Below are 19,299 nucleotides of genomic sequence, written 5' to 3' on the forward strand. Positions count from 1 at the left end.
TCAGTTTCCTAGCCTTTAACTGAGGTGTTAAAGTTGGAGTTCTTACTGGCAAGTCTTGGATTGAGCACAGTGTTAGGCTCTGTGAGAGAGAAAACGCATTTTCTGTTTTCACAGAGCCACAGTCCAGGTGAGGAGATAATGAGTTTGCATGCAAAAAATGAATATGTTGTGAGCTGATACAGACTTTTCTCAGGCCAGTCTTTCATAAAGAAGGAGTACTTGGAATGGGCTTTGAAAGTGCCTGAAATTCCAAAATGAAATAATATGAAAGAGTATTTATTAGTACATCTTGGGGCTGGGTAATATGGTCAAAGTTACAGAGGCGGAAAACCATAAGGTGTCTCAGAGAAACTGAATACACTCATTTAACTCTGATGGATGGTTCATCTGAGAAAGTAGCAAAGGAGAAGCTTCATTAGTTCTATTAGTGTTACAATGTACTATGGAATCTGGATTTTATTATGATTGCAAAATGATGGTGTTGAAAATTTTGGAGTGGAAAATGACATTCTCAAGTATTTTGAGAACATGACTCTGCCTGTGGAGTACAGAATGGACGTGGGTAGGAAGAGGCCTGGAGCCACAACTTGGTCAAAAGTGCACAGAGTCTGAGAGAAAGACTTGAAACAGAATGGAAACAATGGGAAGGATGAAATGGACTCTGGAGGCAGTGAACTGAGAACTGATCTGACCTCTGTGACGAGGTGAGAGGAGGGGAGTGATGGGCTGTAAGAGAAGATGGTAAGAAGACTCGTAGATGATTCAGTCACAAATAAACATAATTGCACCCCTACTACCTAGGTGCTAGGTGATACAAAGAGACTAATCACATCAACAAAATGGTTAGGTAGACAGAGTAGGTATTTACAGTGAAAAACTCAAAGTAGTCTCACCTAAACGTTGAAGACAGAGTGAGGCAATGAGCTCTCAGGAGTTGGGAGAAATATTCCTTGAAGTTTTGAGTCACAGAAACATCAGGGAAGAGATGGAACATGAGCTGAACATTGAACGACGGGTAGAATTTGGAAAGAATGACAAGGGCAATCAAAGCTGTAGGATGAGGAGGTTAAAGCAAAGGCACAGGACTAAGAAAACACAAGGATCGTTTTGACACATTGACGAGGTCCATCTGTTTGGAACAGAGTTTGCGTAAAACACCAAAAGAGGAAAAGGGGAAGAAGGTAGGGTGATCCATTTAATCTGGTAAAGGTTTAGAAACCAAGTGTAAGATTTTATTTTTACTTCTGAGACAGAGTCTTTCTGTCACCTAGGCTGGAGTGCAGTGACGCAATCTTGTTTCACTGCAACCTCCACCCGCTGAGTTCAAGCGATTCTCCTGCTTTAGCCTCCTGAGTAGCTGGGACTACAGGTGTCTGCCACCATGGGCAGACAATTTTTGTATTTTTAGTACAGTTTGGGTTTCACCATGTTGGCCAGGCTGGTATCGAACTCCCAAAGTGCTGGCATTACAGGCATGAGCCACTGTGCCTGGCCAAGAGTTTATAATTTAACCTGGGAAATGTCAAGCCACTGACATTTTTCAGCGAGGTTGTGGCCAGTGTAAAAGAGTCTTTTGGGAAGTTTGGTTTGTGAAAGATGTGTAGAATATATCAAGATGAAGAACTGGGTGACTTCTAGTCAAAAAGGAATGATGATGTAAACCAGTTACCAATCAGAATGAGAGGTATGGAAGAGGGGCAAAGGAATTACCAGTAAACCAAGGGGAAATGGAAATACAGTTTTACCCAAAGTTTCAAACCCAGGAGGCTATGATAGCAATGTGCCATATACTAAGGCATAAAAATCATGAGAGGACTGGCTTGGTAACAGTCCTGAGCGTTTTGTATTAAAGAGCTGGGTCCTGAGGTTCCAGCCAGACAAGCAAACATTCTGAAAAGGTGGTTCAAAGTGGGGGCTTGACGCTCAGCTGGAAACCATATTTACCATACCAAGTTTAAAAAATCCACACAATTCAGCAATTGTTCGAAGTTTTTAATTAATTAATTGATTCAGAAAGTGAAATATTCTCCAAAGCTCATCTGAGAGCTCTATTCTCTTGATACAGATGAATTCTCAGTTGCTCTTTTGTTTTCATTCCAAACAGTTCAACTTGTATGAGACTGAAAGTGGGGAGGGCAGGAGCAGAATTTTCTCTGTTCCAGGTATAGACATTATGGGTATTGGGCCATATTCTCGTCTTCATTGGTAATAATTCCTGTTTCATACATCTTTCTATCAATTGCAGCTCTTAGCAGAGTCAGCGTCTTGATTGTAAATACTCAGTGTTGGTTGATTTGCATTTTCATCATAGTCCTGAAAGATAAAAGTGGACCTAAGAAAAACTAATAAGCTTACAGCGAGTTTTATAATGACAGACTCTATATAAACAAATGCAAATTGGATGTCAAATCTGAATTACAAAATTTATTTGAGCAAGGTCCAGGAAGTAATAACAGTGGCTTCAGATCCTTTCTAAAATGATAAAAATTCATTAACAATCTTCCATGGCTTGGAGTCTCAGAGACATTCAAAAGTCACAGCACTTTGAAGGGCAGAGTTGGCAACTAAAGTTATCAGAGTGAAGAATGACATACTAACCTCAGGCGCAGGATGGCCAACTCAGAGTAGACCTCTATTCTTTGTTCTTCTGAGATAGGAACTAGCCAGAAAACTTAGTGATTCGGGGGTGGGGTGGGAAGGCTGTGGGACCCAGGGTGGAAGGACCCACACAGTTCAAAATAAAACGAACCAACTATAAGGAAGGAAAAGAGAACTATGCACAGATAATATTCCTCATCCACCTGAATTGACTTATATAAAAAAGAAAACAGAGCATACGACAAATGGATGCAATCAAAAGGGAGCAATAAGCCTTTTTCTCCTTTTAAGCTTCTTAAGAAATGAACCCATCATTTTTATCTAGTGTTTTCTCTGCTCTTGCAGCTGCTCGACTGATCCAAAACATGGATGCCACCGCTGAGCCTTGTGCAGACTTTTTCAAATATGCCTGCGGAGGCTGGTTGAAACGCAATGTCATTCCTGAGACCAGCTCCCGTTACGGCAACTTTGACATTTTAAGAGATGAACTAGAAGTCGTTTTGAAAGGTTAGTAGAGAGTGTGTCTGTGCATCAAAGATTTCTCTCTTAATATGTTCATTTTTTAAATATACAATTGTTAGCCATTACAAGGAATGTCACAGAAGATTAAAAAGTTAATAAACCTTCCAGGATTTGTGTGCCACCACCGAGTCACTTTGGTAGGGGCAGACACCGAAATTAATATGCTGACATCTCTTAGCATTCCTGTTTTCATTTGTAGGTATGCAAATGATAAAGCTGTATCATCCCTAGAGATGGCAGGTTTGGTTTTTGTTTGTTTGTTTTTTGAGATGGAATTCTGCTCTTGTCACCCAGGCTGAAGTGCAATGATGCTATTTCGGCTCACTGCCACCTCTGCCTCCCAGGTTTAAGCGATTCTCCTGCCTCAACCTCCCAAGTAACTGAGATTATAGGCACCTGCCATTACACCCAACCAATTTTTGTATTTTTAGTAGAGACGGGGTTTCACCATTTTCGCCAAGCTGTTCTTGAACTCCTGACCTCAGTTGATCCACCAGCCTTGGCCTCCCAAAGTGCTAGGATTACAGGCGTGAGCCACTATACCCAGCCAAGATGGTAGTTTTATGTCATTTTACAGAAGAAAAAAAATTAAATGATTGACGCAGAAACATACTTTTGTAGTCTCCCTACCCAAACCCTGTGTTAAAGTCACTGTAAGATGTTACCAAGATTTGCCTTCCCAGCATAGGTAGATTCTAACCTGGCTAAGACTGTCTCCCTGGGAAGTTAAGAAATCTAGACAAGTCCCTCCTATCCTCTGTTCTGTGTTCTCCCCTCTTCTAGAAGTTATTTTGTAGAAGAACAATTTTTGCTACTTTTTAACGTTGAAACAAGTAGGACAATTCAATTCATTCATTTGGAGCATGAACAGTACAGTCACACAAAGATAATTATTTTCCAGCCTTCAAAAGAACTATTCATACTAAATTCCAAATTCCTCTGTGTTATTGTTTTCTTTTTAATCTCAATTTCAAGAAAAGTAACTGTTACCTATGGCAGAGCAGTATGCATCACTGTTCATAAAAAAAGATAATCTAGTCAAGGCTGATTAAACTGACTCCCAGTTATGTGCTAGGACTGATAATCTGGCAAGGGGTTTGGTTTTTCCTATAAGGTTTTGCAACTTGGGTGAGGAAATGAATGTACCTCCAGAAAAGCGAGGTTTTTTTTTTTTCTTTTTAACTGAACTCCCCTTGCCAATGTTAATTACTGCAAATGAACAATTATGCTTGCATAGTGCAAATAAGCAATTATGTTGATGCATTTTATTAAATGTCCTTATTTCAGATGTCCTTCAAGAACCCAAAACTGAAGATATAGTAGCAGTGCAGAAAGCAAAAACATTGTACAGGTCTTGTATAAATGAATGTAAGTGCTCTTCATTTGATTTCGTTAGGAGTATGCATATATTGGTGCCAAACTATGCCTAGATTTCTAACTGAATTTATGTTTGTTGTTTTCAAAAGCTGCTATTGATAGCAGAGGTGGAGAACCTCTTCTGAAACTGTTACCAGATATATATGGGTGGCCAGTAGCAACAGAAAACTGGGAGCAAAAATATGGTAAGGCAATTTTCCTACTTAAAAAAAAAATTTCCACGTAAAATCTATGTTACTATAATATCGTTAATGAACTAAAGCTTCTAAAGATATATTTTATCTTTTATTGCTTTAGGTGCTTCTTGGACAGCTGAAAAAGCTATTGCACAACTGAATTCTAAATATGGGAAAAAAGTCCTTATTAATTTGTTTGTTGGCACTGATGATAAGAATTCTGTGAATCATGTAATTCATGTAAGTTTGTGTGGCAAATAACTAAAGTTACCTTTAAATTGTAATAAAACTCCCACACACATTGTTGTTATTGATATTTAGAAATAATGCTATTTTCAATTGAATTGAATAAGCAAGGAGGTAGTATATTCATGCTCTGTCCCTAGTACCTGGAGTCTCAATTTTGAAAGTATTTTCTTAATGCTGTGTTTTAGACATTCACCTCTTGCTTCTGCTATCTCTGTTTTAGATACCTCTCCCTTCACAAAACAAATGATAAGAAGGGCTCCAGGCCTCTCCTATTCAGAAAAAGTTCCTAATTTCTTTTTATGGTATTTGAAAGGAGCATGCTTTGGTTTATAGAAGTAATGCAGGTCTGGAAACCAAAAAATAATAATTGCTTTCAAAAAGAACATAGAAAAGGGATTTTAAACATAATTTTTTTCCTCACTAAAGAATATCTGTACTTTTTTCTCAACTAAAGGTAAAAAAAAATGCCTTTCTTTTAAAATGGATTTATTGTATTTTTAAAAATGTAAACAATTTGGTTTAGATATCACCTAAGACTAGATTAATGAATATGTTTGGAATGTACTGAAAAATTTAGAGTTTTTCTTTCCTCCTTTTTTTTTTCTTGGTTTCCTGTATAAGGAATTATACCAAAAATTGCAGGTTACCGAATCACCTAATCATATCTGTGTCACTATTGCATAAACCTTTATGGTCATTTGTATTAAAATCATGAAAGGAATTGAACCCAAATCTCCTGCAGGGGACTCTTTCTCTTCTGAAACTTCCTCCTTGCAGGATCACCTTGAGGGCCAGGGCGTGGGGAAGGATCAGGGCCCTTCAGGTGGAGATATCTTCTGGCTCTTTTCATACCAGTTCTTTGGGTTTTGTTTCTTTTGTATTGGCCTAGGCCCTCCACAGCTGCTAGGATTCTCTCTTTAACCCAGAAATGCTCTGTTTCACCTCCACACTCATGTTGCCATGCAGTGAGTAAGAAACAATCTCGCAAAGCTGCAAGTATGCCCAGGTAGCTCTCACTTGTGTATTATAGATGGACCAGACATATTAGCGCAGAACTGAGTTTCATCTTTCATACCCTTAACTGCTATCTGGGTCTACTGAGGTTCTTCTGAGCAGAGCAGCTTTGGGGAGAACCATGGAGAAGTCGCCTCCATTCCCTTAGGGTGGAGAATCTTAAAAAACATTTTCTGGCACAAGTTACATTAGCTAAAAGGCTCTGGAGTTACCTTAGAGGTTTACCACTTCTCCTCCCTTTCTCCCCATCCATCCAAATCAACTTGAAGACTATTAACCCACTCCCTCCAATGAAAGGGGATCCCAACTAAGGGTGGGAGCAGATGAAAATGTTCCCAGGGGAGCACATTAGAATCTCCAGAAGCTGGGAAATCTGTGAATACGTAATTTAGAAATTTCCACGTCCTGGAATCTAACATGTTTTTGTTCACTTGCACCTTCTGCTCTGCATTAAAAATCCCTCCCAGTAAATCTTTTGTTCACTTTCTTTTGTTTTCCTTAAATACCTGCAGCACAATCCTCCAGATTATCTAACTGCCCATTAGTATAACACTTACAAGTAGTGTGGAAACCATTTCCTAACTAGGTATTTACTCAGTGTCTGATGGTTACCCCTATAAACAGCAAAAGTAGGATCTGTCACATACATAGATAGGCATGCTTGTATTTTTCTAACTTTTCTATATTCGCTGAATGATTTATTTTCTTTCATGTATATTTTTTATAGATTGACCAACCTCGACTTGGCCTCCCTTCTAGAGATTACTATGAATGCACTGGAATCTATAAAGAGGTAAAAAGAAAAAGAAAATAACCAAAACCAAACTACAGAACCATCTGGTGTAAACCTATAAGTAACGAACAAGGCCAAAATCAAATTTAGCCCTCTGATATTTTTCATTCATGACAGGGACTTAAAATCACACATAATAGTGAGCTGTCTGTGATAGAATGAACATTCTCAATAGAATGAATGAAGGTATTTTACAAAACTAGGAAACTTGAAATTCCTTATTTGTATCTTGGTTTTTAGTATTTAAAACATATGATCTATTTTGAAAATTAATTTAAAGTATTTTAATCCACCTGTAAACTGCATTATTTAAAAAATGAGCAGATTTATCATGGTCTAGGGTGGTGCTGGTGAGGACCAGAGGGTCAGTGAGAGATACACTATGTAGCATCCTTCTGGAACCATCTGATTTGACTTTCAGAGAACTATGCAGGTAGTGGCATTGGGCTCAGACAAACTTTTGCAGCTACCTTGTGACTCTAACATTGGCCAGGTAGCCAGTGGGCATCATATCCCATAGTGGACGTTCGGATGTTCTGGAGTGCTTTCTTATTGTCTCACAACCTTGTCTCCCTTGGGCTGATGTTCACGTACTCTTTTTTTTTTTTTTTGAGATGGAGTCTTGCTCTGTCCTGTCACCCAGGCTAGAGTGCAGTGGCATGATCTTGGCTCACTGTAGCCTCCGCCTCCCTGGTTCAAGCAATTCTACCAGCCTCAGCCTCCCGATTACCTGGGATTACAGGCGACCGCCACCACACCCAGCTAATTTTTGTATTTTTAGTAGAGACGGGGTTTCACCATCTTGGCCAGTGTGGTCTCAAACTCCTGACCTTGTGATCCACCTGCCTTGGCCTCCCAAAGTGCTGGGATTACAGGTATGGGCCTGGCCCACGTGCTCTTCTCACAGAAGTAAGGAACAACAGGAGACAAAACTAGTAATCTTACACATTATTAGATATTGGGGAAAGGTGTTGGTTCTACAAAGGTTTTTCTTATAATTATTTTGTAGCTCAAAAGTAAATTATCTTTGATGATCCTAATGTCTCACAGTGTAGTGATGTGACTAAAATTACATTTTATTTTAAATTACTAGCTAAATATGTTTATGATTGGCATTTATTTTGCCTAATTATGAAGTTCAAATAATATGTAATGAATTCACTGTAAGGTATCTTTTTGAATGACTGCACAACACTGAAATGAAGAAAAAGATCTGTTATCAAAGGCCACAATTAATAGCATAGATAAATACATGGGTGTGGGATATTTGGGTTCAGTACAATCTAGTTACTGTGCGGGGTACAGCTACTGGCTTTAAGAGCTATGCAGCTGCTTTCTGTTACAGATTTGAAAGTGATTGAGGAATTTTGGTTCACTCTTGTACATTTTTATCACCATCAACTGGGATGCTTTTCATATTTAGGATTGTGTTCTTATATCAAATTTTTCAAATCCTACAATACATACTCTTTTTTTACATTTTAATATTTCTGGTATTAAGGTATACGTGGCAGTCAATGTATATATTTAAGGCAGTAAAAGTTTTTTTTTTTTTTTGTTAAGATGTTGTATTCATGCATTTTATACTCAATGCTATCCCATAATCTCAGACAGGTCACAAACTGGCAGTCTTTGGCTCAAATATGATATGGAAGCATTTTTGTTTAACCTGTAGTGTTTTTTTTTTTTAAATTTTGAATTACTTGCCAATATTTTACAAAATTGAAAGATTTCATTTGAGAATCCAGATTTCTTAGTAAATCAGTAGAATTTGAGCCCCTAGCTTGCATTCTTATATGGCAGCAATTGGCCAGAGTGGTGTTGTGGTTGCTCCTTTTAGAAAGGGCATTTGTTGGCTGGGCGCGGTGGCTCATGCCTGTAATCCCAGCACTTTGGGAGGCTGAGGTGGGCGGATCACCTGAGGTCAGGAGATCGAGACCAGCCTGACCAACATGGAGAAACCCCATCTCTACTAGAAATACAAAATTAGCCCGGCGTGATGACCCATGCCTGTAATCCCAGCTACTTGGGAACTTGGGAGGCTGAGGCAGGAGAGTCACTTGAACCTAGGAAGTAAAGGTTGCAGTGAGCCAAGATCACACCATTGGACTCCAGCCTGGGCAATAAGAGTGAAACTCCGTCTCAAAAAAAAAAAAAAAAAGAAAGGGCATTTGTTCCAGGTTTGAACAGTCCTCATCAACATGATTCATTGATTTATATTGACTTCTCAGCTCCTGTAGGCACTTGATTTTGCATATTAGTCTGGCCTTGGCTAAACCACAGCAGTAAAAATACAAATACAGTAGCTCAAACAAGAGAGAAGTTTACTTCTATCTGTCATGCCAGTCCAGAAGTAGACAGGCCGTCTAGATGAGGCAGGAAGCTCTGCTCCATGGGAATGTCTGGGAGCCAGCTTTCTTTGATTTTGTTGCTCTAACATCAGCCTCCTCTGGTGTTTTTCTTAGTCTATTTGGTCAAAGTTGGTTCGCCAGTGCCCTGTTCACATGTCAAGCCACAGGAAAAAGAAAAGAGGGAAGTGGTAGACAAATAGTTAACTTTTATGTAAATGGTGCAAAACTTGCATACTTTCCATTGATTAAAACATTGTCATGTGGCCACAACTAAATATAAAGGAGGCAGGAAAATGTAGTCTTGAGCAGAATGGCCATGTCTGTGCCTTGTTAAAACCTGATTGGCAGAGAGGAAGGTCTTATCATTTAAAAGATGAGAAGCACATATACCAATGTCATTTAGCAGACTCTGCCACAGTTTACATCCACTGATCTAGGAAATACTGTATTTGCGATCAAATAACACAGTGGTGATCAAATCTAGAATCAGTAATATGTTTATAGAGTTTATGGGTGAGAAATCTGAGGCTCAGAAGTTTGCCCTCAACACTCAGCAAAACAGTAGTATAGTGGCAAACTTTGCTCCTTCTGTCTTCTTCATTCTATTACATTATTACAATCTCTTAAGAGTTGGTAGTTCATACTAGTAGAGTTCTTTCAATGAGCAAATGATAGAGGAAACTCACCTGCACTGGCACTTACAGCCCGGAAGTTATTCTCAGCTTAAATCAGGTGCTCTTCAACAATCTGAATCAGACTAGCAAACACGCACCATGCTTGCTGCCTCGCTCCTCTTCCACAACTATGTACTTTTGGTGACATCCTTCTTTCCTGCTAACCTGAGATCTTAGAATTCTTCTCAAGGCAGTGCTCCAAGCTGTAAGCAATCTCCTTTCAGTGGAAGGGAGTTGCATATAAAATAAAAGCTACATGTCATCCCAGAAATGGGTAATTATCTGAATATTTCTGCACCCTCTCCCTCTTTTTACATCCATTCTTTTGGGCATGGAGGTGAGAGTGTGTGTTGTTACAGTAAGAATTCCAATGTTATCCTTATTTTTCCCATGATATTTTCTACTCTCTCCTAATCCCTACCCCCTGCAATCCCTCAGTTTCCCCTGCATCTCCAGCAAGTTATCAAATAAAAGTTAATTCTAATTTTTCCACTACTCTGCTATCTTTGAAAGATGTCAACCACCTTAAGTATTTCTGTCTTGTGTCTTATTGCTTCATGAACAAAAAATGGTGAGAAGTGTAGAATAACAAGTTTACCTTCAGTAGAGGAGTTATAAATCTGGAAGAAATGTTAATGTCAGTGTATCATTGGGCTTCAATGATTTTCTCCCTTATAGGCTTTTATATATGCTTTTCCCTTTGCCTAGAACTTGCCCCCCGCCCCCCCCCCCCACACACACCCCACCTGCCCACACTCTTTCCTCTAATATAGTTTTCCTGGCAACTAGGTTTCTGTATACTTCTTATTTAATGTCTTTTTTTTCTATAAAACTGTAAATTAAATGGAAACAATGCTGTTTCTCATTGTCCTTTGCTCTTTTTCTGATACCTACCTCAGTTTCTGGTCCTTAAATACTACAGAATCAGTGAATGAATGATTGAGGGGGAAGACGGCAGGGAAGAGAGGAAACAAAAGAAAGAAGAACCCAATCTTCTGGAAGCCCTTCTTATTTCCTTCCCTTGATTCTGGGAAACATGAGCTTTAGGGCATCAACAGCTAATAGCATACATTTCTTGAGCATTTTACAAACTCTGTGTTCTCTTGCCTTTTTTCAATCCCCAGTTATTTCTTTGCTAAACTCAGTTTGCTGAGGTGTATTTATGCAATCAATGGGTAACATGCACTTGCAATTTACATTATTTTATTGAAGATAACTAAGAGAAGTTTTGAGAATTGGCATAGGGTCACCAACTTTTTTTTGTCAAAGAAAGATGTTTTTAGACCACGGAAGTCTGGCTTCCTTGCACATCGCTTTAGCCTATAATTTTAAAACTTTAGTGTGGGGTCTATCTTCTGCAGATATGCCTCAGAGGCTGAGGATCAGGGAAGGTCACATTCCCTCGTCAGTCAAAAGTACTCTAATCATGGGTCTCCTTAATCAGATTATTAACTCAGCCTGTTTCCCCAGGTCTTCTTTGATCCTTCCTTCCAGGATAACCCAGGTCATCCAGAGGAATCATCTTCCATAATCTTAAAACCGAACTTCTTATCAACTTTGAAAATAGCCCCTATAATTACTAAGACAGATCATTTCACTTTACAGAAATCCCTTTTTTTTTTTTTTTTTTTTTTGCTTTGGATAACCGCATAATGGAATTTTTGTGTTGTAATATTTGATTATTATTACCATCTAGAAAGGAAAAGTGATATGGAACAGTTGCATCATCTCAGAAAGGGGCCCACATTCACCGTGTCTGCCATTCCTAACAAACTGTTCTCAAAATATTCTCGTCAAGGAGCTTCTTGTGACACATCTTTGTTACAGAGGTAGAACCTGAGTTCTGAGGTATTCTGATTATCTGAAGAGATTACTTAATGACACACTGCAACCTCAAAGAACAGAGTAGTGAGATTCAAAACAATTCTATTCCTTACAGGGGTACAAATTTCTATGCTAGGAAAACAATACGAAAGAGACACATGGCCCATAAACATAACCATGACCAATCACAAAATTTTTAAATGGAACCAACCAGCCCCCTCATGTGAGAAAGTTCTTATATAGTGATTCACTGAGAGGAATGAGGACCTTATTTTTTTTAAGGAATCACCCACCTTCAGAAGAGTCTGAACTCGGTATTGGGGGCGAATTGGAATTGGTCTCAAATCTTCCCTTTCTCTACCTTCTTAGCGTATCAAGAGCAATTGTTATCTTACTTTGTTCTCCTTCATAAAGAAATCTGAAGGTTAGGAATCCAAAATATTTGAGCATAATTAGATAATAGATATGTTTATGCTCTGTACTAATGTTTGTCTGAGAAGGAGAAATAAGTGAGGTTAGTGGTTTCCAACCCTAAGGACTACTTTGTGTGTGCCACTTACAGGGCTCTGTGCAGAAATACCTCACACATACACACACTTCAAAAGCCACTGTGATTTATTTTACTTGTGTGTTTATACATCAACAAAATATTTCTTTGAGTAGAGTATTTCAGGACTAAAAGAAAAGTGAGAAAACCACTGGGGCTAGAGTTTGAGAGCATAAGGAGGTGGGGAAGGAACTGGAGAGTAGAAGCTACAGGGTATACTGCTGCCGGGCATGGCTAGGGAGGAGAAGCCAGAGTTATAAAGAAGTTTAGAGCCTTCACAAAATCTGGGGTTCATAAAACTGGAGACATTTTAGGGACGAGGATAGAGGACTTGGAACATGGGCATGATGGACTGAAGCCAGAAAGTGATGACCCAGAGTCTGTGCGCCTAGATCAGAAAAGCCAGGAGAAGTCTCCAAATTGTACGTACCTGGGAAAGAGCACAGGCTGAGATTGGCCATCCTGTAGATGAGCAGGTGCAAGCTCGAACGGAGACTTAACAACACGAGATTTTCTTTGTCCACCTACCCAATGTACAAGCTGAGAGAAACTGTTCAGGACTTGAGCTAAGAATAGAAGTTCCGAGGAAATAGGAAGTGAGAGAAACTTAATATATTTACAATTTAACTTCATTGTGTTTTTTAATTCAACAGATCTTCATTGAGCTTATGCTATGTGACAAATACTTTTCTAGGCAGTAGCGATTCCAAGGAAACGAGGTCCTTGTTCTCATGAAACTCATGTCCTAATGGGAAGAGATAGACAATCAATAACCAAGTAAATAATTTAAGGAAATTAGACAAATCGTGAGTGTTATTAAGAAAATAAATCAAGGTGATAGAATAACAAGTCACTTGGGTAAGGCATGGGTGATTCAATTTGGCTTGCTTAAACCATCTCTGACTGCTGTTTGTAGAATGTGTTTCAATGGAAGCAGAGAGATCAGAGAAGGCCAAATGGTAATTCACGTGAAAGATAATGATGGACTCAGATGGTGGCAAGTCAGGTAGAGAAATCTGAGCAGACCTGAGATAATCTTGTGTAGGTGGCTCTATCATTATAGGGAAACAGTTTGTGTATTTTAAACTGCTCGGCCAATACGTGCCTCGGTGATACGTGGCGGAGCTTGTCTCACTGCATAACACAGCTATGACATGATAAGATGGAGCTTGCAAGGGAAACTGCTGACCTTGCTTTGTCCTTTCTGGGCACCAGGTGACTAATAGTCAGAAGGTTTCACTCAGTTCAGTTATCTGTGTTTAAGAAAACAAAAGGGAGCTTTTAAACATGAGATTTAGTGAATATGACAGAGAATTTTTGAGATCAACTGAACTCAGTTTGTAAAAAGAACTAGAATCAGCCCCCTAAGCATGCAATAAACCTTAGAAGTTATACAAGAAGTTGTACAAACCTTCAGGTTCTTATTAATAACCTGATGAAAGCCGCAAATGGTCCCTATGCTGGTCCGAGTTCGGGTCCTCTTAGGCCCCATGTTCCTCCTGCTCTAGCGTCCTGCTTGACTGGGGACTATTTTTTATTTCCAGTGCCCAGAAATGGCTGCGTGACTATGTTTGCAGTCTGTTGGAGGGAAGCAGGCCTCTGAGGTAGTGAGCATAGTACCCGAAAGTCAGTGTTTCAACCCTTACCACTCTCCCTCCACCCGCTGGTAATCCTCAGCATCTATTATTGCCATCTCTATGTCCATAAGTACCCAACATTTAGATGTACCTTTGCACTCACAGTGAATATAAGGATGACCCTTTCACTTCTAATTGTTCAGTAAGGATGTAAAATATTCTTAAAACTGTGGAAATGTTAAAGCACATTATAGCACACTTTATGGCCTTTCTTTGTATTTACCCTGCAAACAAGTCTTTGAAGCATAGAAATCTCACCTATCCATAATCACAATTGACTGCTTTACTAAATTTTAAAATGAGGTGGAATTGTAATGTATTTTAGTTGCCAATAGGTAATAATGGCTAATAAATAACAATTGGTGCAAACCTAACGAAAGTGGGACTCTATTTCCTAGTGTTCTTTCACTACGAACTTGAATAAGGCATTTACATGTTCTGTAAAAGGTTAGTTATACAACTATTCTGTAGTTTAGCAAATTAAGATGTATGTGAAGATAAAATATAAAGAATTTGAGTTATTAGAAGAAAACTAATATCTAAATCTATGGTATCTTATAGTGAAAGTTTACAGTAACAGGAGCTATTTATGGAATTAAAACCTACAGGTGTGTATTGGTGGAGCTCCTGACAACACAGCTTCATAAAAAGGAAACTGCTTGACTCAAGGACACAGATAAAAAGATGTCTGATTTTATTATATGAGTTTATGGTCATTTTTCCATGAATAGTTGAGAAAATGATTATATATGAGCACAGAAAATCTGAGAAAAAGAGATTTGGTAAAGAAATAAATTATGATGACTGGGCACGGTGGCTCATGCCTGTAATCCCAGCGCTTTGGGAGACCGAGGCAGGCGGATCAGAAGATGAAGAGTTTCAGGCCAGCCTGAAATCCTGTCTCTACTGAAAATACAAAAAATTAGCTGGGTGTGGTGTGGTGGGCGCCTGTAATCCCAGCTACTTGGGAGGCTGAGGCATGAGAATCACTTGAACCCTAGAGGTGGAGGTTGCAGTGAGCTGAGATAATGCCACTGCACTCCAGTCTGGGCAACAGTGCGAGACTCCGTCTCAATAAAAAATAAAATTTAAAAAGAAACGTATTATTGTTCATAGAAAAAATTAGTATATGTTATTGCTTATCAAGTGTTTTGCAACTCATTCTACTTAAGGCAAAATAACTTTATTGAAAATTGAAAATTACAAAGTCTCCATAGCTAAGTGGTTATACATTACTTAGTACTTTCAAAGTGATACCTCATTGCTCTCCTTTAAGCTCTAATTCAAAGATATATTGACTGTCTAAGAATCTGTGCAGGTCATTTCTTTAAGTATTTAGAAAAGGATTTTTATTTTACTAAGGTTATCTATTAGCAAAGATTAATATTGAAATGAAAATAAATTTTAAGTACCATGATGAATATTTAGAGCTTCTCCAACAGTTTAGTGCTATTTATTTCTTGCAGGCTTGTACAGCATATGTGGATTTTATGATTTCTGTGGCCAGATTGATTCGTCAGGAAGAAAGATTGCCCATCGATGAAAACCAGCTTGCTTTGGAAATGAATAAAGTTATGGAATTGGAAAAAGAAATTGCCAATGTAAAACGCATTTTTTTTTCTGATATACTGAATAATGTCAACCGCTTTTTTTTTCTTTCCCCTCTCTATCCTACTTTAAGAGTAAAAGGTACAGCACTTTAACAAAGTAGTAATAATGCATGGCTTGGTAATAGATCATTGACTTCAAAAGGACCTTTGAAACTAAAGAATTTTATAGTAAACTGGGTTCCTGACATTTAAAAGACACACCAAATTGGACAAATATTAAACTGGAAACACTTAATTGCCTGTTATAAGTGGATTTCATCAGAATTCTACCATTTACAGTCAAACTGTTGTTAGATGCCCTTCAGACTCAGGGCAAATGCAAAGCTGTTTTAGTTTAGATATGTATAGAATGTTACTTTATTTTAAAGTTTAAAGTGATCACAGAGATTGTCTCTATTTCTTTGCTAAGAAGTATTAAACCCCTGAACATAGCCATGTGGCAATGTGATACCACTGAGTTCAAATTGTCAGGCTGCTGAGCTGACAGAGGATAAGACAATAATTTCGCAACAAAGCCCAAGGAGTGTATTCCTGAATTTCTTCTGGCTCTAGGTCAACCCTTGGAGTCTGAGTTGGCACTTTCTTCCCTGATGATTCTTTGATAGGGCACTGCAGTCTCTGAGTATAAACAGCATCCAGGTTATTGATTAAACCCATGGTCAGAGTCAGTCTAGGACCCACAGAGTTCTCTTTGTCATTGCAAACGACAACCTGCATCCCTGACTCCCTATACTTGCCCCTGCCATATAAGCTTATCAGAATCTTGAAGAGTCAAGATCATGGAGGGCAATTTTAGCTTTCCTGGGGCTATATGAAACCAAAAATCTCCTATCAGAACCAGGCTGTTCTTGGAGGGGCCACTGAATGAATGGCATTTGAATGGGTTACATGTGGTTCTGTGTTGGAAACAGACTTGCTAGAGGAGAAATGTTTCCTGCTCTCAGTTTTTGCCACTTACACCTTCCCAGACCATGCTCTCCTTTGACCAGCATCAGCTCTGTAGTTGTTGTGTCTTATCTCAGCATTATGTGTCTATATTTTCAGTCTCGTATTAGACTCTCGTATTAGATTGGTATGAGGCCTTAGCCATTGTTGAATCATTTATGCATCTCTAACAAAATCCAGCATAGTATTGCACATAGGACATGTTCAATAAATAATTGTTTTCATTACACGAATAGGTAAGTGACCTAAAGCGGAAACTGGAGCCATAGTCACTGAGAAATAATTGCAATTTTAAACCTTTACCTTTTGTCTCTTCTCACTTAAAATTGCTTTTCCTTATTTCAGCCACTAGTTGGGGAGTTGTTATTGCAATTTTTTTTAAATTCAGTGAAAGAAATAAAATTGGATGCTGCTGCATGTAGAGCACTAAACTGGTCTGGCAGGGTGGGAGAATGGTCACAAAGGAAGGTCCTTGATGTTGCCACTCTCAGATAACTTGCAACCAAATTGTGCTCTGTACCGGGAATTTTCTGTGTTACTTGCCATAAATTCTTGTAGAAACAGTGGCACCTATTTTTCCTTGCTAAATTTTAACTAGGACACTGAATGGTAATGGTGAAGATGGGAAAAATTTAAGAGAGAAATTGGAGATGACTATATCAAAGAAAGTTAAAATATGAAACATTCACAGACATAACTGAACTGGCCTTTAGCCATAGCTCATAAATATTGCTTATATGGCTTGGCAGTTGTCAAAATGTAGAAAGATTTTTAAAAAATTTTAAACTAGACACCACAGCCAAATCTCAATAATTCTTAATAAATATACTCCAAAAATCTCTTACATTTCACTTTTTTTGAAATGACAAAACGAACTACAAAACCAAGTACAGAATAAGACTTAAATTATGTTATAGCTATCCTATATTTTACCCTCAAATATAGTTATATTTTTCTAAAGAATTCTTAATTCTAAAATAGTGATTAAAAATTAAATCCATAGGCTACGGCTAAACCTGAAGATCGAAATGATCCGATGCTTCTTTATAACAAGATGACATTGGCCCAGCTCCAAAGTAACTTTTCATTAGAGATCAATGGGAAGGTAAGTGGTTTTTTGTGCTCTCTTATTGTGCCATTTTCTAAATTATAACATTGAAATACTCTTTCTAAAATTCATCAAGTTTTTATTTGTTGAAATAAATGGGACTTCAATTCTTTTTTTTTTTTTTTTTTTTTGAGACAGGGTCTCGTTCTGTTGCCCAGGCTGGAGTACAGTGACACAATCTTGGCTCACTGCAACCTCCACCTCCTAGGCTCAAGCAATTCTCCTGCCTCAGCCTCCCAAGTAGCTGGGATTACAGGCATGCACCATCACACCTGGCTAATTCCTGTATTTTTAGTAGAGATGATGTTTGGCCAATCTGGTCTCGAACTCCTGAGCTCAAGTGATCCGCCGGCCACAGCCTCCCAAAGTGTTAGGATTACAGGTGTGAGACACCTCTCTCAGCTGGTAAAATTCCTTTTAAGGCAGCTATACAATACTAGAAACTCCCATAGGAAAGGGTTTGGAAAATACTAAAACTGAACATCTTTCTGAGAGGCCATTATATAGTCATCAGACTTGGACAGTCACACAATAAAAGCACTAGATTTCCTTTTAACTCTGAAAAAGGATAATTTATTCATAGAACTTCTCATGTTCTCATCAAGGCCATCTACAGAGGTGTTCAGAACAATAATTCAGAAATAGAACACAAATAAAAAGAAAATCTCTCTCATAGATTCCATTTATAAACAACAATTGACTTCTTTTTCCTTACCTACTATCCAATAATCTCTTTTTGTGGCTATGCATTTATTCTTGTGTATTAGTTGATGCACACAGCCAAGAAATGAAGCAACATCCATGGGAAAATCTACAAACTACCACATTCAGCGATGACATTCTCTTTGGCACTAATTCTAGTTAACAAGGACTTTTCCAAAGGCATAAATTATTGAGTTAGATATCTTACATATATTTTTTAATATAATAAGTGTTTAATAAATATGTTTTGAAAGAACGACCTAAATCACCAAAGGAAATGAAGAAAAGTGCATAGCATAGCACCCCATACTCAGTAGGTGATATGTGCCTGTGTTTGTGTGCGTGAAATACAGCCTAAGATATTGATAGTCTTAAACATTATCAATTCTTATTTAGAAAGACAAGATTTCATCTTTTGGCAACTCCAAACTTAGCTTCTGAAGTGTAAACATGGCATGCCTGTAGAGCCAATATTGATAATTGAAAAGAAGCTGTTTTCTTTGACTTCATAACATCACTGTACCACTGCTATAACAGTATGTTTTCATCTGTAATAGAATTTCCACTGAGATGTGTTACTGTGTTTGAATGGTTTATTAATATCCATTTTTAAAAGATAAACACTTTATACATGTTTCCATTTTTGCATCAACCAAAAAAGCTTTATTTTTAAATTTAAATTTAAATTCTATTTTTATTTCTGTATTGGTTAGACAAAGAAGATGACATTAAGCCTAATTTCTAGGTATATGTTCCCTAAGCTTAAAGGCTTTGTTTTTACTCTTAAATGGTTGGTTTAATTATTCTATGTAAATAATCATTTAAAGAACTAGTTTTTATTTAAAAACTTATTGAAACAGTTGAGGAAGAATCCCAAGTGAATATCAAACTGATCAATGTGATAATTATGTGATGCAACTGACACCCTTTAATGTCCAACCCTCTAACTATAACTGAATCTTGGAACCAAGAAGAGAAATACACAATTTCTGAATGTTTCATGCCTGCTTTTTTCCAGCCATTCAGCTGGTTAAATTTCACAAATGAAATCATGTCAACTGTGAATATTAGTATTACAAATGAGGAAGATGTGGTTGTTTATGCTCCAGAATATTTAACCAAACTTAAGCCCATTCTTACCAAATATTCTGCCAGGTAGGTATGTCACAGTC

The 19,299-nt window shown here is 38.0% G+C and overlaps 1 protein-coding gene and 1 long non-coding RNA gene across 9 annotated transcripts in view; one reads left to right on the forward strand and one right to left on the reverse strand.

Moving 5' to 3' along the window:
* The window catches only part of LOC105499001 (membrane metalloendopeptidase), a 100,838-nt gene that overhangs the window by 32,609 nt on the left and 48,930 nt on the right, over window positions 1-19,299 (forward strand). For all 8 annotated transcript variants that reach the window (XR_011619821.1, XM_011771385.3, XM_011771388.3 and 5 more), the window contains 8 exons: window positions 2,944-3,105; window positions 4,408-4,488; window positions 4,587-4,682; window positions 4,795-4,913; window positions 6,664-6,729; window positions 15,229-15,363; window positions 17,321-17,422; window positions 19,146-19,282. Coding sequence is in view for 7 of the 8 variants with exons in the window: in XM_011771385.3 (XP_011769687.1) it covers window positions 2,944-3,105; window positions 4,408-4,488; window positions 4,587-4,682; window positions 4,795-4,913; window positions 6,664-6,729; window positions 15,229-15,363; window positions 17,321-17,422; window positions 19,146-19,282 (898 nt within the window). In the remaining variant the exon portion in view is untranslated. The remainder of the gene's footprint in view (window positions 1-2,943; window positions 3,106-4,407; window positions 4,489-4,586; window positions 4,683-4,794; window positions 4,914-6,663; window positions 6,730-15,228; window positions 15,364-17,320; window positions 17,423-19,145; window positions 19,283-19,299) is intronic.
* LOC105499000 (uncharacterized) lies at window positions 1,982-12,672 on the reverse strand. The gene is made up of 3 exons (XR_011619822.1): window positions 12,556-12,672; window positions 9,767-9,971; window positions 1,982-2,313 (listed from the first exon to the last, which is right to left on the reverse strand). It is a non-coding gene; the product is annotated as an uncharacterized lncRNA (long non-coding RNA).

The sequence above is a fragment of the Macaca nemestrina genome, chromosome 2, assembly GCF_043159975.1.
Source record: "Macaca nemestrina isolate mMacNem1 chromosome 2, mMacNem.hap1, whole genome shotgun sequence".
Lineage (NCBI taxonomy): Eukaryota > Metazoa > Chordata > Mammalia > Primates > Cercopithecidae > Macaca > Macaca nemestrina.